At 35.6% G+C, this 23,086-nt stretch overlaps 1 protein-coding gene across 6 annotated transcripts in view; it reads left to right on the top strand.

The window, feature by feature from the left end:
• The window catches only part of LOC108760380 (uncharacterized), a 52,364-nt gene that overhangs the window by 22,454 nt on the left and 6,824 nt on the right, over window positions 1–23,086 (top strand). Inside the window, exons 1-2 of one of the 6 annotated variants that reach the window (XM_018506299.1) lie at window positions 83–389; window positions 946–1,986. The exons of 3 other annotated variants lie outside the window; for them this stretch is intronic. In XM_018506299.1, coding sequence (XP_018361801.1) covers window positions 1,385–1,986 — 602 coding nt within the window. In that variant the 5' untranslated portion in view covers window positions 83–389; window positions 946–1,384. Of the gene's footprint in view, window positions 1–82; window positions 390–888; window positions 1,987–23,086 lie in introns of those variants that run through there. 2 more of the 6 variants (XM_018506298.1, XM_018506300.1) reach the window with 2 other exon arrangements.

Genomic DNA, 23,086 nt, shown 5'->3' with positions numbered 1-23,086 from the left:
CGGCAACGGCGGCGCACGATCATTGGTTCACAGGTTCACGCAGGCACGAAGAGGTACACGCAGCTGCTGTGCCAGTGTGCCCGCCACCTCTTGCGTTGCGGACCGATCAGAGCAAGAGGCCAGTGTTCGGAGTGGTGCCGCGAGCGCGGGTAAATTTGCCGTCGCCGCCGTCGTCGTTATCATTGGCAACGTCGTCATTTATCGTTATTTATCGTCGTTCTCGTCGTTGTCATCGTTATCATCGCCGTCTCCATCGTTATCGCTACGCTATCGGGTCGCCCTTCGTCCTCGTTATCTCTTCACATGGTTCCAACTACCCCTTACTTCCTTTATCCTCGTCTTCCTAATATACACGCGCTCACTTCCGGTGCCAACATCCGTCGCAAGAAGTGAGTATCACGCGCGTTCTCTTTCTCTCTTGCACTTTCCTATCTGCCTAATGGTATCCTCCTCTCGGTCCTCCGCGTTCTCCACACGGTGTTTCTTGCCGGGTGTCGTGTACCTCCGTGATGCCGGCCGGTTGCGCTGCCGGCTTCAATAACGCCATCTTGTTGGTAAATGGGAATAGCAGCCGATTGTCGTAGCCGCGACGTTCACCGAGGCGACACCTCTCGCGGACGTTACGCACTCGATCTTCTCCTCTTCCTTCGCCTGTCGTTGTCTCTCTAACATACATGCTCCTCTCTCTCTCTCTCTCTCTCTCAATCTCTCGCTTTTCCATTATCTTTCGTACTACCCCTACGACATCAGTTTTCGACTTCATCAATTTCAAAGTTCGAAAGTTGAGTAGGGGAACGAAAATGTCTTTGACATCATTCTTCAATTGTTCTCTCTATACCTGACTGAGTTTTTATATTCCTTTCCTTATCTCTTGTTTTTTTTTGTCAGGTCAGAAAAAGAGGATTACCTTTTCCAATTCCCCCACTACGTCTTTTTCATGTACAGGCTACCAAAAGGGCCGTAGCACGTATAGTACGACCTATTTAGACCATGATTGGCTCGAGTGTTACCCTCACGCTTCCCTCGATGACCAGTCTCACCCAGACGAACTCTCGATTCACAATCAGTCGGAGCAGAGTAGTCATCAGAGACACATTCCCAAAGCTACCAGAAGAGGAATCGCATTCGAGGACAGACGAGTCGACGGCGGTCGCTTATCATTCACCGTTCGTCATCAATTAGTCTCGCGTGAATTTCGGGGGGATCGTCTCTCGACCACCGCCGTTCGCCATCACGTTCTTCCGTTCTCCGCGCTCGCGATTGTGCGTTTATATGTGCGCGCGCGCGCATGTGTACCGCGCCGGACTCAGTCGTCGCTTTGTCCTCCTGTGCTTCTTGATAGGCCGTTCTCGACGACGATAAGAGGGAGACCGCGCCGTTCAGGATGCCGCAGTGCGCGGTGGCCACGTGCCGCAACAGCCATCGCCGGACCCGCAAGCAGTCGGTGCGATACCACCGTTTCCCGCACAATACCGAATTGCGCGAGTCATGGGTACGTGCATGTGGCCGTGCACCTTTGGCAAATGGAGAACCTCCGTTCAACATCAAGACGGCGCGAATCTGCTCCCGGCACTTCCTGGAGGAATTCTACGAGGATGAAAGCAGGGAGCAGATCATGCAAGGCAATCAGAAGAGGAACCGACTGCGCTTGGGCGCGGTACCTACCATAGATGTGCCAGTATTAGTAGAGCCTTGTTTTAAGTTGCTCCATGAGACAGATAAGAAACGGTCTGCAACACGTGTTAAAATTTCGAACATCATGGCGGCTTCTAATCGACCGGATACTCGGCAACCCTATAAAAGGACCCACGAGGTCAAGGAAGAAGAAGAAGTTGCTGAAGAAGACGAAGGTAGCAATGAAGCTAAGACGGTTTCTCCTGTTATCAAAGAAGAACGTGCTGAACGAAATCAGAGGAAACGTCCGAAGTTGGACCAACAAGAATGTTTTCTAATGGCGATTGGTCTTATACACGTCAGCAATGTATGGTGAGTCATTTTAAACACTCGGCCGCCATAGGCTCATGACTTTTTATTTTTGATATATATATATATATATATATATATATATATATAATAAAACAAAAATATCAATAAAATTATACATACATCTATAATACAGCAAAAAAAATTTTTAAGGAAGATATTAAAATAAGAAAATATAATGCAAGAACACTGAAAAAAGTGTTTGATTTTAAGATATTAAAATGTTTTATTCTTGTCTCCGTTTTTAAACACTTAAAAATGTTTTAGTTTTAAACTTTTTTATCTAAAACATCTTTAAATATTTAAAAAACGAAGATAATAATAAAACATTTTAATATCATAAAATTAAACACTTCTTTTTTTAATGAAAACTCAACGCTGCTTTATATATGACAATATTTAATATTTGAATTATTTTAATTGGTTAATAAAATATCTCACCATTTTAAGTAATTTTATCTCTTTCTAATAATTTTAAGTTGTAACGATTTTTATCATATTTTTGTAGTATAAAAGTTATCTTATTGTTATAAAATGATATATATAATTTTTGCAACAATTATTTATTTATTACTTATTTTATATTGTATCTTAATTAATAAAATATCTGATTCTTAATAAGAATTTTTTTATATTTATTACGTTTAGCACAGAAAGGAAAGCGTCTCACTCGACTATTAGTCTAGAGCTTTTCTGCTACGTTCGGGAATACACATCGAGTGTTTCCCTGTTTAACATTCGGTGAATAATAAGGGTAAATATTGGAAATAAGACCGTTTATATTAAAAACATTACTTTAAATATGGAAACGGCACTACAGTCTGTATGTTAAGATGTTGAACTATTATATATATTCATTTAAATGAATTAATTTCAGAAATTATAATTGCGTGCCGATATGGTTGTCGGACTTTCGACGCAATATATCAGTCTGAAATATTAATAATCCCCCCAAATTTCCCAAATTTAATCTTAAAAAAACTGTAATAAACTTATATTCTTAATAATATTAGGCAATATTTTTTACAATAAGTTTATTACAGTTTTTTAAGATTAAATTTGGGAAATTTGGGGGGATTATTAATATTTCAGATTGATTGCGTCGAAAGTCCGACAACCATATCGGCACGCAATTATAATTTCTGAAATTAATTCATTTAAATGAATATATATAATAATTCAACATCTTAACATTCAGACCGTAGTGGCGCTCCGTATTTAATGTAACAAGGATAAAATGGTAGCTTGGGGGTTCTTGGTGTGCGCTGTGAGTGCCAGTCGCAATGGTCAAACTATATCCACTCAATCACCAATCATAATAGAGTTGCTGTTTTTTCTCTTTTCCTCGGAACCATCCTCTTTTTCTTAGAGCATTTGGGGCCGTCCAGGGGGATTTTCCAAAGGCATCTGAGTACAGTTACGAGGGGTCGAGGTTGTAGGCAGTCTTCTACCTGTTTTCTTTGACTCCTCCCACGCTATTCTGTATTCTGTACAATAAATATAAATAGGTGTAGCAGTCGTATAAAACTAGGAAACAATCGCAGTCAAATATGAGAAGACTGATCAACTACGATTAGTGAATTTTTTACATTAAATTAGTACTAATAATGAACAATTAGATGTGAAGTAATTATTTGTTAACTGGTCTGACCAATTTTACTAATCTACGCACATAATTTTTTATATGCATTTGGGGTTGCAAGAGAAATGCCCGGAATTTTTAGTCTGTAAATTCTAATTTTGAAAATCTTGCTATAGTAACTCTCTAAATCATAACAAGAATCACTAGTTGTTTACCGAAAGCAGCCATTATATAGGGCGTTACTTTTAACTAACACAAGTTTTACATTAAATTTTGTTTAATTTTAATTAATCTTATCACGTTTTGATACTTAATATCTCTTACCACATACATATTATTTTTATATTTAAAATTCGACTTCGAAATCCACAAAAATGCATATGCACACATAGTATTCAAATGTAAAATACCTACAATATTTTTATGGTCTTTTATAGAATATCGGAGTAAAGTAACGTATGAGAAAATATAATTATGTATTTGTGTTACATTTTTTCAAATTATATTACAAAATCGATATAAAATATGAACAATTTTAATAAATTTATTTATTTAGGTTTTATGCTTGCATCTCTCTCTCTGATAACAAAAGTATGAGCAACTTAATAGGTTTTTAATATGTCGTAGTCTTAACGTGCCCTTTAGACACAATTTTGAAATCAGTAATATCTTAAAAATAAAATAAAAGATTTATTTTTCTCCGCCCTCTGCAAATTATAGTTTATGTTATTGTTATTGTTCTATCTTTTTCATTCTTTTATTATCGCTCTCGTGAGATGAGCGCATACAACTCTCACGCTGAGAATTATGCACGCGGAAGAAGATAAGATATTAAGCCTCTGTGCGTCAAGCGAGACATCCGAATTTGTTCATTGCCACAATAATTTTCCCGGCATATTCGATCGCTGGGAGGCGTTCACGCGCACGAAGGAAATGTCGTGTTTCTCCTCCGAAGGCTCGACCTTGGAAATACGAAGCCAAACTAACATACGTGTCGAGAGAAGTCCTTTATTCTTGTTACTCTTATTCTTTAGAACTTCCGTTCTCCAAAAGACCTACACGTCTTTTGCCACGGTTTATTTATCCGGATATAGTTTGATTTTCTTTTTCTTTGTAATTACTGTTTCTGTCAGTAAAATAATATTTTTTTAAATTGCGTATATTATATGAGAAGTTGTAGGAATCGCAAATAAAACGCAAATCTTTTCGTCAATAGAAATCCTTTGAATGAAAATACCATTGTCCTTCGGGGAAACAGTAGACTTTTCGCTGTAGACTTGCACTCGCTTTTCGTTGCATTCCGTATGAAGGTCTATCGTGTTTAGTCGTGCAGAACATCGTCGAGGACGATCCAAAAATAGTAATAATGTGGAAAGTACATCTTGTACAATGAAATATAAAAGGTCTGGGCAGGTATTAATTATTCAGAATGGATTCCGATCGGAATTGTTCAATTATTCCCTAGATTTCTGTTATGTTTTCTAGAGAAACCAACATAATTCTGATCGGAATCCGAATAATTTCATAAGTGCTATAATAGGTAGGTCATATAGGGTCTGCGACCTGTTCTTTTTCGTATCCAAAGACTGAACTTTTTACACGGTTCGTCTTTTGTCTTTTTCTCTTTAATGTGAAAAGAAAAAAGAAAGCTAACACAATGCAAGAAGTTCAGTTCTAAACTAGGAAAAAGAATAGGTCTAGAATCTTAGAACAGTCTGCGACCTATTTGAGTCTGCTTCACAATTTTTTCTAATGTCTGTTTCTGAATTCAAACTTGAAAATTAATGGTTAGATTAAAAAGAGAAAGTGTCTGAACATTAAAATATACTCAATATGACCTAAGTAGCGCTTTTTCTTTTGTCATCCGTGCAAATATTGGAATGACAATGTTTTATCTTTTTTTAAATGTTCATAAATATTTTCTTTTTTGAATCTGCTTATCAATTTTTAATTTTGGATTTAGAAAAAGATATTAGAAAAAGATCATAAAGCTTATACAAGTCTCAGTAACAGTTTTTGTAGTTTTTTCTATGCATCAAATATGTAAAACTTGTTTCTCATAAGGCATCTTTGATATAGCAGCTCAATACTATCCAATATCCTTGTCTGTAGCATCTTTTGTTTACCATATAAGCTACATTATAAGCTACATTATATGTGAAAATTAACTCATTTCACCTAAATCCAATTTTCCATATTAGTGCAGTATTTGCAATCGTTATGGTGATGAAAAGATTTAAGCATCACAGAATAATCCGTGATGTTCCTTGTTATTTATGTAAAACATCAATTCACGGGGTATGCGAGGGTGTTTCAAACATGCGTGGAAAAGATTACCAATTACATGCACATGGTGAATTTCTGAAAATTGATTCTGACCATTGCAACGATGTGAAATTAATTTTGCAAATGTATACTTTTGCTGTTTCATTTATTTTGCTTAGAAAAATTTAAAAAGCTCGAAAGAAATCAATTTAATAGATCTGTTCTTTGTTGCTGCATTGGATTGTACTTTTTATCTCGCTCTGTTGCAAAACTTCAAATATGTATCTATTTCATTTTAAGTACAACAAATGTATACTAGTTCAGTTATAAAGAACAAACCTAACATTGTTGCATTTCTACAGTTCCGAAAAGTCCTATTTATAATGTTTAAAATACGACTTTTTCTTTCACCCTATAAAAGAAGGTGGGTAAAATAAACTACCGGATTTATGTTCACCAAAATCGGATAATTGTACCCATACTTCTTAATATAAAGCTTTAGTTTTAATTAAAAAAGTGAAAGGAATTTATTCTCTGAATCAAAAACAACATTATATAAACACTTCAAAAAGTGTAAAATTAAGCTAAAGAAGAAACATTCAATTGTTTATATTTTAGAATTCAGCCAGTTGTTTTAAATTTGGATTTTTTAATTTTATGGTTTGAAAAAAAATTCTTTTGGACAAAAAATTTGTAGAAAAATATCTGTTGAAAAATTTTTACGGAAATTATGTACAAAAATATCTGGCGAAATTTGATAAACCCAAAATATATTACAGTTCACGTATACAAAAATATAGAATGTAGTCCTATTAATATAATAAATTTTAATCATTTAGTTATTTGAGTATAATGTTTTTCGTTGCATTTACTTAATGATGTACAATAATAAAGCAGTAATGCTTAAACTTGGCATCTTTTCAATAGCATTTTGAAATGCACTTTGATTAATGCAGTTGACTCATGTTACTATAATTTGTTGCACATAAATTATGTGATACGTCTAGTCTTACAATTAGTCTCGAATCCAAGATCGTTGTTGGTGCGCGTTATCGATATTGGAGAAAACATTATCGCTTGTGCTATATTCTAAAATAATGATATATACAAATACAATTTTACACAAAGATCTACGTAGACGGCGATAACGAACACGTGGTCAAGAAATGTAAAGTTCGTTAATCTTTAAAATGTGAATATTTTGAAAATATCTTACTAAAAAATTTACGAGATGAAAAACGAGATCTTTCTTTTAAAAAGTTATTATTAAAATACAACGAACGGTGAATTTATTATCCGCGGTTAGTACATAAAATAAGGTTAAAAGCAAGAGATTAAAAATGAGCACCGTAGTTCACATCCTGATCATCGTAACGAATAGTAACCAATAGTAATAAATTGACCAAATATGAGAACAACTTGAGAGAAGCCTTGTGATTGGTCCAGAAAGTTTGAAATGCCTACAGTCAATTGTCACATGATCAAAAAGAATGCTCGTAACCGTTTTTGTTGCATCGCTACCAAATATTCTATCGACATTTTTATTTACACTGAGAAAAAATATAGTTAATTTTAATAAATATTTAGTTCAATACTGCCAACTAAACATTTACTTACAGTAAATAAATATTTGTTCAGTAAAAAACATGATTGTTAAATCAAATTCTTGTATCAAATAACTAAATATATATCTTTATATTTAATAAATATTTAGTTGGCAGTATTCAACTAAATTTTTTTTAAAATTGACTATATTTTTTTTCAGTGTACGCATAACCTGAGATCACAATTGTCTTCCTTTCGTCATTCTATTTCTCGTGATATCGGTGTTTCTTGTAGAAACAAACTGTGTTTATTGAACGGATAAGACAGGACGAGATAAGAAAAAGAAAGAAAGAGAGAGAGTCCAAGTGAGAGAAGGAAGGAGGGAGAGCTTCTCAAAGATTCTGCACGTCCTTGAGCATTCAAGGTCTTGAAGAATCATTTAGCTCATGGTCTCATGGTAGTTGACGACTGGTTTTGGGAATTTGAAGTTGATACAGATCGATTTTTATAACTTTTACGATATCTTTCAATTCTAGAACGCTATCGCTATTAAGCGATGCAGTATTGCTATCGATAAATTTTCAACATACAGTTACACATTTTTTTTTACTGTATTTTCTTTACATCTGCAATTGATTCATCTTATTATACTGTATAAAAGTACAATATTAAGGTACAATTATCAAAAAATTGAATACTTTACGGGATATTTAATATTTCTTGTTAAAAAAAGATGTGTCAGAATATAAAGTATGAAGTATCTCGTAAAAAAAAATTACTGATTTTTTTATATCTCTACTTTAATACTTTCATATGCATAATATTTAGAGGAATTATATATGTAAAAAAATCATACATTTTCATTTAAAAAATGACTATGACTTTCATATGATCATAAAAAATTAAATTAAAAAAAATAAATTTTACTATTTGTCTCTTTAAATCATAAAACATTTTTGCCTATTGGGTTGACATTTTTTGGTGATTTATTTTAAGTTGCTTTCTTATTCTATATCGGCATAAAGATGTACAATATGGCAACTTAAACAGTATAAAGATAGATAGACCGACTTCAAACTTTTCCCTCATTATTCATATTTAAATTTTGGCTCTATTCACCATAATCTTTAAACGTATAAAGAGTCTGCTAAAAATAGGAGAAAGTATAGTGGAGTTATTTTATGAATGTTTGCATTTCTGAATAAGCTGCTATCTCATTGTATTCATGTTAGACCTGGAGGGGTTACGATTATGTCGACTTGTATAATCGTACCATGGACTTTGACGCGACCGACCTAACGATCGATCGGACACAAAGTTGAACAGCCACATAACTCGTGGAGGATTGAGACATGTGTTTCTGCAACGTACTTTTGCTCTCTTGGTTTATTTAATGAAATCACAATTACATTCTTTTACCTTTATGTCACTTACATTCATAAGGATATTGTTCATCTTTATTTAGTCATAATTTAATTGTCTGAAAAATATTGTAAAGATTATCGAAAATGAGTATCTAATTGCGCCAACTATCAACAGGTCTTTGCAGAAATGCAATTTAAGTTGGCAGAAATTTTTTTGATCTTCGTAATCAACCTGTATTGCATTGAATTTTTAGAAAGATGGTAGAAATATTTGGTTCCAGGCGTCTCCATCTTTATATATAAAAATATATTTCTGTATATTTAATCGCTAAAACTATTTTTTGTATAGAAATTTAAAAGTTCTCTGTACTAAAAATTTTGAAAAATTATAATTAATATTAAAATTTGGAAAGTAAAATATTCTAAAATATTCTAACTTCGCAGAAATCATGGTGCGTTTATATATATTCACATAACATAATATAAAATGTAAAATAAATATAATACGTTGTATAATGTATAATATATTAAAGAAAAATAAATTTTTGAAAAACAAGAATTAAAATATACGAAGATAAAACTATACAAAGACTTTTAGAAATAATATTGTAACACGCGCAGGTAGCTGTACCTAAGATACGTGGTACCAAATATCCCTACCGTTATACCTGAGATCTTTCTAGAAACTCGCTGCATCACGAGAAGGTCAATTACGAAGGTCAAAAAAGTCTCTGCCAACTAAAGTTGCATTTCTGCAAAGACCTGTTGATGGTTAGCGCAATAACTTGGCACACCATTATTAGTTACTCTTTTTCGATAATCTTTAAGACAATTATAACAGTATATAATATATTTATATATGCCAAGACTATTTTTTTAATATCAAAATTAATATTTTTTAAATTTCGATCAAAATTTACTTGAAAACAAAAAAAAAAGGGAAACAAAGTTTGGCAATTTTTTATTTAATTCAATTAAAATTTTTTAAGTTCTCTAAGAGTAAAGATAAAAACAAAGTTTTTAAAGATAAAAAAGTTTTTGGAAATCGAATATTTTTTAAACAATTCTAGAGAACGCTAAACTTTTCTCGGAAATTAAGACCCAATTCGATATTAATACAAACTGAAAAAGTTATGAACAATTTTTGTATAAAAAACATGAATATAAATAAAAAAAATTGATATCCCATATCTTTTGCAATCTCATATTTCTATTTTTATGTATTTAAACGCCAGGGCTTCTTTTGAAACGTATCAAGATCTCCAAGATTATGGAAAAGAGCCAGGATTCTATAAATTAAATGAAAATTATGAAAACGATTTGCTAAATTTACAGAAGGTGTTGCTACGGATTTGTCCTCGTGACTTGAACACTTGAAACTAGTTCATGAAGATTCTCCAAAGTTATGGTTGAGCGATTCGAAGTACATTTGCCGAGGGAAAAATAAACGAGTCTTTTGTCGTTGAGTAACATGGCGGGGATCTTCGTACTTGAATCTACGTCTCGATCTAAACTGGCAGTCGGGTTGCAACCTAGCGTAACCTAGACGTGGCGAAGCGCACTCGTGGTTCACCAACGCGCTTGAGAACGCGTCCTTGACGCTCAGGGACATCTCGGGCGTGCGGGACCGCTCCTCCGCGCGAGTGTCTGCGAATTAGGTCGAGACGACGACGACGACGACGACGACGAGAACGAGACTCGGGCTCTCTCGTAACCGATTCAACGTCCATAATAATAGCGTGACTTCGATCGCGCGCTCCGAGGTTTTCCCTCTTTGCGTTCCGCGCCGTCTCCGACAGAGATAACATGTCGACAAGTGTGACATAATTCTTTTTTCTTCTTCACGTATAATGCCCTATTGCGAAATACAGCATGTCGATGTTGTGGTTTGCCTTTATCGCTTGGGATTGAGTTTTTCGCGAATAAAAGTTGGCAAGATAGGCAAACACGTGGTTATAATGTAGGATGTATGTGCGAAGAATATCGTAATCTTCTTCGAGATGTTGATTGAAGAATATCCTGGATTTTGTGCAATCATTTTCCATTTATGATTCTGAAAGGCTTATACTATCGAGAATCTTCCGGGTTACGAATAAGCGCTTTATTTTAATTTATGCAAATTGTGCTTAGTATCTGCTATGAAGTCTATTTCCACCATGATGCCTTTGAAGCTGCGCTCTAAAATTCGACTATATTAACCCGAGTATCATTTTATTCTTGTTATTCACCGTTAAACAAGGATGAACGATACTTGGAGTTTACGCACCCCTGACTGCCATAGATTAGTCAAGTCGAAATCTCAGCAGGGAATTATTTTTTTCACCGAACTTTTCGCACGACCTTGAATCCTACACGATACACCACTGAATGCGCAAAAATTCTAATTTCTACAGCAGATTCTATTTTAGATGAAAGATCAAATATATTTTTTGTGTGTTTTGCCAATTACATTTAAATAGTTGTCCTAAAAAACGACTATAAATTATAGTTGAATTATAGTAACCAACTATTTTTGCAATCATTTTTATGATAATAATAACTAAATTAATGTGATAATAAAGGACTCTTTATAACAATAAATAATAAATACAATATAGGGCAAGTAAGAGTCTAACATATAAATTTTATATTCGAAAACCAAAAAATTACAATTTTAAAGTTATTATACTAATCGATTAAATAATAACTTTAAAATTATAATTTTTGGATTTTTTTTATATGTTAGAATATAAATTTATATGTTAGACTTTTACTTATGCCCTATATTGTATTTATTATTTATAATAATTATATATATTTTGGATATCAACTATATATATTTGTGGACAGAACTATGCATACAGTTACTATTGATATTACAGCAATAATAAGCATAATTATAATATGTAATTATGATTACAAATGTAAAAAAATTTTTCAGTATATCTATTCTGGAGGAAAATATACAATTGATTTTTAACGAGTAAACATGTATATTATTGTTAAATATTTACAAATAAATAAATCAAGTGAATAATAAAAATGTGATAAACGAATGCAAAATTTAAAGATAACAATTAATGGGGATGCAAAAAGCAAATACTGCATTGAACAAAAGAGCGGCAATCTTTAATAATTGCTTTGTAGCATTTTCCTATTTCTAGCAAACTTCTTTTATGTTTACAAAGAGAATGTAATAAAATTGGTCAATTTCAACACTGTTAACGGTCAGGGAAAACCGGGAAACATCAAGGAATTTTTGTTTGTTTCGCTAACAGCGCTGTTAAAAAAGTAAAAGAAAACTCAATATGGATAAAGAAAAACAGTAACTTTAAAAGAGGCTATTTAATGAAATTAAGGAATTAAAGATGAATAAATTAAAAATTATATCTGACAGAAAAAAATCAAGATATCGAAGAAATAGATGAAAAGATAAGTGCTGTCCTTTCAAAAGCACAAAATGGAAATTTGTCATTTTAAAAACATTTTAAAAAATACCGTAACAATTTTATGTTATTTTCTATTTATTTTTATTATTTTTATAATTTTTAGTTTTATTTTATTTTAGTTAGGAAATTTTTCTAAAAAAGTGAGAGACTGGGAAAAGAGTTAGAAAACTTTTTTTTGGTTTTGCCAACAACTGAATTTCAAGTTCGGATGGGAGTGCGACTTAATGGAAACTTAGTATAATAGGGATATCGGAAATCGCGTTCTTCTAGATGCGCATTCATTCCCTATGCATATCCCTTCCGTTCTTCCTTGTCGAAGGCGTCCCGAAGGTCCAAGATATGCGTCATCGTCCATGCGTAATAGGCATCCGCTTGTGCAACGATGAAGGCGAAACGCATATTTTATATCGCGCGTGCGCCTCCTCGCGAGGATATGCATTCCTGACTGTTTAATACGCCGACCTTCTTCGAGGGCCAACGCTGCTCGAAAGTCTGTTTCTTTCCTGAGAATCGTTCTCTCGTCCCTGACACTCTCTCCTCGCTTTTCCTCGCGTTTATATCTCGCGCTTTATTTTCCGCCGTTTGTCCTCGCGTCTGAACAGCGGAGGCGCGACAAACGTAATTCCAGCATTTCCAGCCACTGATACGCGCGGACACGCATAATTCGCCACAATAATCGCCACGTAACGTAACACCTACGGTCACTATGGTGTTTAACGCGTTTCGCGATCCCGCTTGCGACAGTGGAGTTTAATGTTCCGATGTCGTCTTTTTGCTCGTGCAGTTTTTCAACTCTACGTTAAAATATTGTTGATATCTCGTTTACATATAAAATATTAAAATCACAAGTAGACCAAGCACTAGTTTCAAGTTAAATAAATACGAAGTTATTACGTTGAAATAAAAAAGTAAACACGACTATAATGTGAGGTAACAATTATCGTAGAAAACTTTTCTAGTATACAAAGTAATTTATAAAGTCCTTGTGCAACTTTTAAACTTTTATAACTTCTATTCTGTACATGAATAAATCTGTAAAAAAAACCATGTAAGGAAAATTAATTTAAATATACATAGATATTGGAATAAATTAATGAAGTTTAAAAATTTTTAACAATTATAAGTAGACTTGTTTTCCTACTGTGCAATTCATAAAACTTTGAATGTCTCTCTTCCTTCTTTTTCTATTTTTATAAAAAAATTTTGAGCTTTTAACAAATTGTAAAATGTTTGATCAGTTCTTCGAAAATAAAAGAAAACTTGAGTATTTTTGTAACTTGAGGAATTTTGAACAGTTTGTTACGATCTTACAATGTTGCAAAAGTATCAGTATTCTAATGACTTAGCTTGCAACGTAATTAAAGGATAATATGCTATTAATGGCGTTTTATTAGGCGTTTCATTACATGTCAGATGTTAGATATTCATAGGCAGGAATATTCATCAACTTTAATAGTAGTAGCAAGTGCAAGTAAAATATACTTTGAGAAAATTTTAATTTGAGACTTAATTACGGAAACAAAAAATAATAAAGATTAATAAAGGTAAAAAAATTGCAAGGCCACGAAAGTATACGTTGATTTTACAGGATATTTTTGTTTATCGAGAAAATGCAAAAACTACGTTTAAAAGCATTAATCTCAATATTTAAATAAAAAGCTTACAGCATTTAAGATTTATTAAGTTTATATTTTTAATGATACGTAATATCAACAATTTGAAAGTCACGTAAATAAATGACGATCTTTTACAAAGGGAAACTGTGTAAGTACACAGCTCGTAAAGCTAGAAGTCCGCAAGTGAAAGAGCCTCGGTATTCATCTCTGAGACGTCGGTCTAAGAAAGAATTTCGAGGCGCACGCGAAGCTAAGAAGCTGGAAGCTAATCGAGGGTACGTCGGCTTCGTCGCTGGTGCTGGTTGCAAGCACCGAGGACCGAGGGAGGAGTAGCGACTCCGAGACGGCCGGCGACGCGCTCGTCGTGACGCGGCAGTACGCCGGCCAATCGCGAACGCGCGAGAACTCCGCTCTCGTAGTAGGTGAACGGTGCGGATAGAAGAGAGCGAGAGCGGCATGCCGCCACCGTCGTCGTCGTCGTGACCAAGGAGAGGAGGTAGGTAGGTGGCCCGCGTTGCGCTCGGTCGTGGAACTCTCGACCCCGATACCGCGCCGTGGTCGATGCACGTTCGCGTTCCATGGCGTCTTCCTCTTCGTCACAGCCTTGAGAGGGAAAGAGACGGACTCCCGTAAGCCGTTCGAGCGCACCGCGAGGATGTCGATCGAATAGAACGGCGTGAACGTTACATCCCTTCATAGACCTGCTGGACAGTCGTGACATCTTCCAATTTCTTCCAAGGGAACCATCTCGCCGGCGAAGATCGGAGCATCGAACGACGTTGTTGTGTAACGTCGCGGCGCGACCTTTCATGACCTCCCTCACCGGCTACCTGACGAGTGCGAGGACGGTGTTGGAGGGAGCCCTCCCGAGAGACCGACCGATCGGCGGATCAGTCTGTATCCGCCGTAGAGTGTGGGCGGAAGGCGAGAGAAAGGAAAGGAACGTAGTCGGTGGAGGAAAGACGCTCGGTGAAAAGTGCAAGTGGCCGTGGTGTCGCTGACGAGAGTGATCGCCTGCGTGCGTGCGTGCGTGCATTCTTCGTCGCGGATCTTCCGTTCGTTCTATCGCGCGACGCGCGGGCGTACCGCGGCTCATTAAAGATTACGGGAATGCGCGATCCGTGTGCGAGAGAGACGCCGATGCCGGGCGCCGCTCGTTGTGCTCATACTTGTCGATGGATCGCGTGAACAGTTGTGCGTAAATGGTTGTTGCGACGGATCGTTTCGGCCTACTTATAACTGCTGCAAGAGTTAACTTTATGCTTCCCGCTCACAGTGCGGTGCAGTTTCATCGACGACGGTCTAATAATAATGGTGCACGACCGCGGCGCGAGAACGATGCCCCCGAAACGTCGTGGGAACGTTTTAATGAAAATATAAATTACGCCGATGTATTTATGTATAATATGCACATGCGTACACGTCGAACAAATTGTTTCGCGAAGAAATTGGAGGTCGCAAAGTGAACTGAAGCATCAACGTCGTGCAAATAGCTTTGCAAACTACAAACAATCGGAACTGCTTTTTAATAGACTATTCCGGCATCACAATTCGCCGGTGCAACGTTCGATATATTTATTTGTCCATGTGTGTTAGAGCCATCGATTTGTTGGACTTTCAAGAAATTGTACAGTGCTGTGGAAATATATTTCCTCGTTAAATTTTCAGCCTGCGAAGCCTATCATTGGATTGGTGAACGTGAGTTAGAAAATAACATAAATTTACTTATCCTCTTTTAAGCCCCGCGCTTATGTCCGGAGAACAGTTGCTATTTTTCGATTACCGTTCCATTAAAAATCGATGATACCTACTCTTGTCAGAGATCTGACCGGATTCTACCGGAAATTAATATCTCGTAGTGGTCTTCTTAAAAAAAGGGTTTTTCCTTTCCTCCAATTTTGAAAAGAAATCTCCACGCTAGGGAGATTTCTTTTCAAATCCGAAGAAAAATGGAAGAATACATAAAAATGAAGATATTATAGGATACACCGGCAGAACACTCCCATTTAAAAGAAAAAAAAGGCAGTATGACAAAGTTCGTCCTTTGGAAAGTCAGAGATTCGTTCAAAAAGCTAGAGTCTCCGGCCAAAAACTGGAGGAGTGGGAACTCTTCAAAGGAATTTTTTCGCATTTTCTCTAAAGTAGGAGTTAAGAAGATTTCTATCCAAAAGCGTATAAAAGGAATAGTCACGTATTAATGAAAAATGCCATATTCTCAGTCGAGGCGATTTTTTGTGTCTAATAATATTTTGAACCAATTTTAAATTAGAAATTGTATAAATTCACAAGAAATATTATTAAGCACGAAAAACCGTTTTGACCAAATATAGCATTTTTCACTTACATGTGTTTAATTTTATCGGTCGATTTTCAGTTAAAAGGTATGTTTTTTGTAGATATTGATCTTTCTACTTACTCTTTTTGGGGCAAAAAAATCTGCTCTTTTTTGAAGGATGTTAAAAAGATATTCTTTATCCGTCCTTTTTTATTAATATTATCATATTTATAAGAAGGTCAAAATTTATAAAAAAAAACCTTGTCTTTGCTTAATATCCTTTTGGGCAAAAATCGGCCCTTTTTTATAACATCTCCCTTTTCGCTCCATTCGAATCATTGCCAAAAAATTCATCACCGTCGCAAAAATCTGCGGCGATCGAAGATGCTATTACAACGAAGATCTTGTCACCGTTCGCCGCTCACAGAATATCATATTTTTCCTGTTTTGCGTGCTTTCGCAGGACTCCAAGAAAGTGCCGCCCACCGGACGGTCGCGCTTTCTCCCCTCGCTTTCGCTATCGCTATACCACGGAAAGGTAGGAAAGTTAATATTCGCGCGCGAGAGACGACCGGTTGTGAAAGGTAGAGCACGACGGCGAAAATACAGGTATTGTTTTAAACGGACGGGGTCATTAACCGCGACTCGCGGTCGGTACGCGAAACGTTCCTTCGCGCGACGATAGAGGCGACAATTTGCGCGCACATTGCACATGCACGTACAATGCGTCTAAAGCCCATTCTACATAAGACGCGGAACACGGGTCGCAGGTCGTAAAACTAGAAACTAGCCTAAAGCCCATTCTACATAAGACGCAGAACACGGATCGCAGGTCGCAAAATTAGAAACTAACCTAACGTATTTTAATTATGATATGATTGTAGGACGCAGAAAGTTTGGTGAACTTCAATTCCTGCGTTTTGCATTCTACGTATTGCGGTCTGCGACCTATTACAATCTTAAATACGTTTCACTTGCGACCTGAAACCTGCGTTCTACGTTTATGTAGAATGGGCTTTATGATGCGCGTGTGCGCGCTGGTCGCGACTGATATTCGCGGTCGTCGCATCGATCGTGCTTTATGTTTTTTTAACAGTCTTTTACTTTTATTCTAAGTTGCGAATGAAATCGTATCTGAGAAAGAATAATTCAAAACTTGAGACCTAAGGATATATATTAGGGGTTAAGGAAAATATCTTAATCAAAGTATTATTAATAAAGTATTATTAATTAGTAATAAAGTAGAAAATGGAGGAAATTACTTTGATTAAGGTATTCATTCATCTTCCCTTCGAAACAAATCAATTTTGGAGACGAAAAGCGGCAGGAATTAAGTTTAACACCTAATAGATTAACTTTATTAATCCGGTTTTATTCATTTTTTACCTTGCTTTAGTTCTAAAAATTAGACAAAAATAAAGTGTAAATTAAATCGAGATTAGAGTTAATCTACATTGATACACGGAGAAAATTTTATATTAAGTTTTGATACCATTTTTAAATTACACTTTACTATGTCTAGTATTTCCGATGGACCGTCACAACATGATTCCAACGTGACTTTTACTATGGTAATACTAATTTTTATCACACAATTATAATAAATAAAGCAATTATTTTGTTAAACCAGTGCTTAAGCCATATTCTCTAACATGAAAACTGTTAATTTTTACTATTGTACGCAAACAAAATTTGCTAGGTATATATTTTTTGCTTATCTTTACAATACTAACTTTTATTTAACAGTTGTGATTTTGTAATAAACAATTTTTACTATGAAAAAGTGCAAAAATTACGTTGCATTATTGTTTTTAAAAAAATAACTATAGCATTTAAACTTATAATTTACATGATGTCCGCAGCTACTACCACATTATATAGTAATTTAAAATATAAAATTTTCTCCGTATAGAAATGGTCAATTAAATGGATCGATCCAAGGCTTATCGCATTTCACAAAGGACCGTTTCAATAAATAATCGATGTTCTCCGTTCTCCCTCGATGTAAAACGAGATGCCCCTTATCTGAAATTTTTCAAACGGTAAGGAATATATTTTACGAAATAAGGAGATCCTATTTTTGCGAATTTGTGAATATTTGATCTTTGAAAAACTGATGGTGCTTTGTGTGTGTAGCGGTGGAAACGTTTGAGATGTTACCAAGTTTCTGCGGGTGCACTTGAAGGGCATCTTACATTTCCGAACAACGAGGGAGTTTCATCTTCCTCGAGATTTTTTTTGGTCAGATAAGTTCACTTTAATGGGGTCTTCGGAAATCTCCTTGAAGTGAATTTACTTGTCCAAAAAAAAAAAAAATCTAAGGAAGAAAAATATGCGGGCATTCTTTCGCCATGGCTCTTCACAGTGCATCATTTTACTTCTTCTTTTCTTTTTCCTACCGCACTTCCTGTGCATCCCTCTTTCCCTTCTTCTTCTTCGACGTGTTAACGTCGCTTCGCACGAAGATATCGGTATCGTTGTACTTTGACATCATTTCACTTCCCTGCGCCTCCGTAAGGCAATTTATATATCGCGACATATTTTATGAAACGTTAAACGCACTGCCCGAATAAACGGCTTCTGATTATGCAGACATCCGTGAATTAATTACGTCGTGCGTAAAAGCGAGTTTGCGCTGACCACCTGTTATCGTAAAAGAAAAAGAGATTAAAGCGTAACGAAAGGGAAGTTAAACGTTATTGTTGGGTCGACAGTTGCAACTTGATAACTAATACTGAACCTTTTGACACCTGATTGGTTTTTGTATTTTTGTATTTATGGTTCTTTGCTTTTAAGTTACCTCTGGCGAGAATAATTGGCTTCAACGTGAAATTCATCTCAATCGTTGATGACTAATCACAGTGAATTTTGACTGGTCAAAATTGTTAAGCTTTTTTTAGTGCTGCTTCTCACGCACAATTTTTTTGTAATTACTTTAAATAATTATCTTCATTTTGAACAATATTTAATGTTTAATCCAGCAGTATATTTTACGTTTACTCTGTAACAATTATTACAACTGAAATAGAACACAGTTGAAAGATAACAGTTAATGATGTGGAAGGGTCTACCCTAGAAATGGACGTTGTTATCTAATCGCTAATAAGACAGCGTTCTCCAACGCGAAGGAAGAGCCTCGCGCTCTTTTCAGAATTGGTACCGCGAAACCTATATATCCGCATCTATAAAGCGCAGTGAACGCGAGCGGGTGCAACGAACTCTACTCCGTATCTCTCTCTTTCTCTCTCTTCCTCCGGTTCTCCCTCTCTTTTCAGCACCCCTTCTCCATCGACTGTCATCATCTATCCCTTCTCCCAATCTCTTTTCTCACTGTCTCTCTCTCTACGACTCGTATCAAGCGCGATCTGGTCTCTTGCGTGCGAGTTAAGGCCCATTTTTCGCGTGCCGTTTGTCGCTCGTGTTGAAGATATTAATATCGGGGGAAAAAAAATTAGAGCAGAAAATTATTAATGGACTCTTTGCGAGTGAAATTTCACTCCTAAAAGTTTTAAAAAAGCGGTAGTTGCACCAGTCCAGTAGGAGTGAACTTTTTCAGAAGACTGAAATTTCACTCTCAGAATGGTCAGCGAACCTTGAATTGTTGAAAACCGAAAAAAAAACTGAGAATTTGCTTTGGTTTATGTGTTAACTCGTCGAAGGGAAAGACTTTAAAGTTTACTATTGATGTGATAATTTACAGTGTCGCTGCGCGTAGCTTAGCGCCGAGACACTACCAGTGTCTCCAAATAAATAAATAATTACTCCAAGTATTTTGTGTCTAATCGTGTAATGTTTGCACTTTATATTTTATTTGTCAATAAAAAATACATTCAAGCACTCGTGTTTCATTATTTTTTGTTACAATTTAAGTAATGGAGCTTCACTTTATGAGAATAATCAGATTTTGTATGTATAACATGGGTAATTTTTTAATATTAAGAACTTGAAAATCGCTACTTTTGTATATATAGACCTGAAAACCGAGAAATAAATCTTGGATTTGAAAATTTTGGATCGCTGGCCACCATGACTCTGGTAAAAGTTTAACCTCCCTACATCTAGTCTTGATGAAATTAGATTCATTCGACGTGTTTTTGCATAAAACGAACAAATCTGGTAGAAAAAAGCGTCAGTCTGTTTAATAATAATAATTAATATCCCGTGAAGCGAGATATTAATTATTGTTAAAGTTGACCCTTGTTAAGTAATCCACTTTTTGAAGAAGCGAAGTAAAATTCACTCCTGCGGGATTGGCGCAACTATCACTTCTCTTGGAATGAAATTTCACTCTAAAAAATGTACAAAGTCTATCTCAAAAGTATCTCACCTCTACCTATCATGAGAAAGAGCTATTCCGGAGTGATATGGACAATGTCACTTTCAAAGTAATCTCCTTTCGAAGCAATAATCTTCCAGCGATCCACCCCCTTTCGGAAGCAGTCCTGGAAGTCATTTTTTTGATAGCCGACAGCTCCTTTGTTGCATTTAGTTTTATTTCTTCAACATCGTCAAATCTTTTGCCCTTCAAAAGAAAATAACTAAAAGTCACTCGAGGCTACATCTGGACTGTACGGAGGTTGGTGAAGTTGGACAATGCTGTGTTTAGTAAAAAAAATCTTGAATCAGGTGAGATGAATGAGCAGATGTGATCATTGTGAAATGTGACGCTCGGAGTTTTCAACACTCACATAACTGCGTACTGTCGACTGAGCAGCTGTGCCTGTTGGATAGTGCCACTTGATGAGAGTACTCTTCAAGGTCTTCCCTAAATACTAAATGCGGTTTCCACAATAGAGAGAGGATGCCCAAGGAAAAAGACATACACAGAAGTCGGATACTTTTTTGAGACAGATCTGTGTATATCTTTGTTTTTGGGCATCCTCTATTATGGAAAACAGGCATTCATTATTTAAAGACCTTAAGGTCCACCAAGTGGCACAACTCAATAACTGTTTAGTTGTCAACAGTACGCAATTGTGTGAGCGTCGAAAATTTCGAGTAATTTATAATGATCGAGCGAGTCGAACAGAGAATTTGCATTAACTTTTGCCAAAAACTTGGCTACGCATCTTCCTAGACAATCGACATGATTCGTAATGGTGATGACTTTATGAGTAATGCACAATTAAAAGACGACCTTGGAATCTCAAGTGAGAGTATTTCTCGAATTTTGACTAAAGATCTGAAAATGAGTCGCGTGTGTGCAAAATTCATTTCACGAGTGCTCAATCAAAATAAAAAAGATTTTCGAGTTGAAGTTGCCAATGACATTCTGAAATCCATCAGACAAGATCCTGAGTTGCTCGAAAGGGTTATTATGCTGGCTACTGGCGATGAAATATGGGTTCATGGCTACGTCCCTGAAACAAAAGCACAATCGGTGACAAGAGAAGAGTCTCAACCCAAGAAAGCGCACCAGAGTCAGAGCAACGTGAAGGCAATGCTCACTGTTTTCTTTGATCATCAAGGTACTGTATACCACGAATATGCTTCACAAGGTCGCACAATAAATACAGAGTATTATTTGAATTACATTTTTAAACGATTGCGTGACGCAGTGAAGAGGAAACGATCGCATTTGTGGAAAAGTGGAAACTGGTTGCTGCATCATGATAACGCATCTTATTCATCTGATCTGATTCAAGATTTTTTTTATTAAACATGGCATTGTCCAACTTCGTAAACCCCCGTACAGTCCAGATACAGCCCCATGTGACTTCTGGATATTTCCTAAGTTGAAAAATCGGTTGAAAGAAACGATTTAACGATGTTGAAGACATGAAACTAAATACGACGAGGAAACTGTTGGTTATCACAAAAAGTGACTTCCAGGTCTGCTTTCGAAAATGGGTGGATCGCTGAAAGAAGATCGTTGCTTCGAAAGGAGACTACTTGGAAGGTTACGTATATCCTTATCACTCCGGATTTGTTAGTAGTGAAAAACTATTTATTTAATATATTATTTATACATCTTTATTCGATATTAAAATCGAGTTTAAATATCATATTAATAAACTAATTCTTTAATTCATCGTGATTTTTTACTTATGACGTCGACAATGCGAACATTGGCGTGTAACATCGCCGTCTCGCCGACGTCGTATTCAACATCGAGGATATATATTTGCGATAACGTCAACGTGGCATGACGAGTCATCATGCTGAGTATTTGGCCGATCTATATCAGGAATGTTAAACGCGCCTGATAATATCGCAGTCTCACACAATGTGAGATAACTATTATTCTATTTATTTAACAAATCTGTAACGAGCTCTTTGTAAATTTGTATCCACGAAACACCTGTTCCACGACGCGGAAGACGAATCGACAATTTCCTTCGAGAAAATGATTGCGAGAGAAGAGAGGGATGGAAGCAAGAATGCACTCTGTACATGCATTCTGAACTATACAAACTGATCCGTTAGACGCGTGTTGTCAAATATTGCGGCAACATGTGTACGTTCCGTTTTACGCAAGATGTGCATAATAATTTTATTCTTGTTTAACGCTATTACAAAATCACCGACAGTATATTTCGCTAGAATTGTCGAAGGTATCAATTTGATAATTTCCTTGTTTTCGCTTAATGAAGATTGATTTTTATATTATTTATATCATTAGAATTGTTTGTATTACATTCACATATTTTCTATATTCTATACTGTATATTTTTAAAAGAAAAAAGAAAAAAATTAAAATGATTGGCAGAACTAAAATGGCCTCAGGGTTCTAGTATTAATATTCGGAATAACAAGGATGAGATACATCGCCCACATCATGCATAAAACGAAACGCACCCATCAGCCAAGATCTAATCTCATATAAATAATTAAAAGGAGATTCGTAGTGCAACCTTACATTTAAGATCGTCTTCAGTACGATTTAGTCGTGTCACAAGAATAAAACTTTAAGACTATATTTAGAACGATTTTTTAAATAAAATTGGTCTATAAATATCACTCTATGTATTTGTACGCATATATGAGAGACTTGCAAATTAAATTTAATTATTGAGTAATTTCAAAAA

The sequence above is a fragment of the Trachymyrmex cornetzi genome, unplaced genomic scaffold (genome assembly GCF_001594075.2).
Source record: "Trachymyrmex cornetzi isolate Tcor2-1 unplaced genomic scaffold, Tcor1.1 scaffold223, whole genome shotgun sequence".
NCBI lineage: Eukaryota > Metazoa > Arthropoda > Insecta > Hymenoptera > Formicidae > Trachymyrmex > Trachymyrmex cornetzi.
The sequence above is the reverse complement of the archived record's forward strand: the minus strand, read 5'-3'. Positions and strand labels throughout refer to the sequence as shown.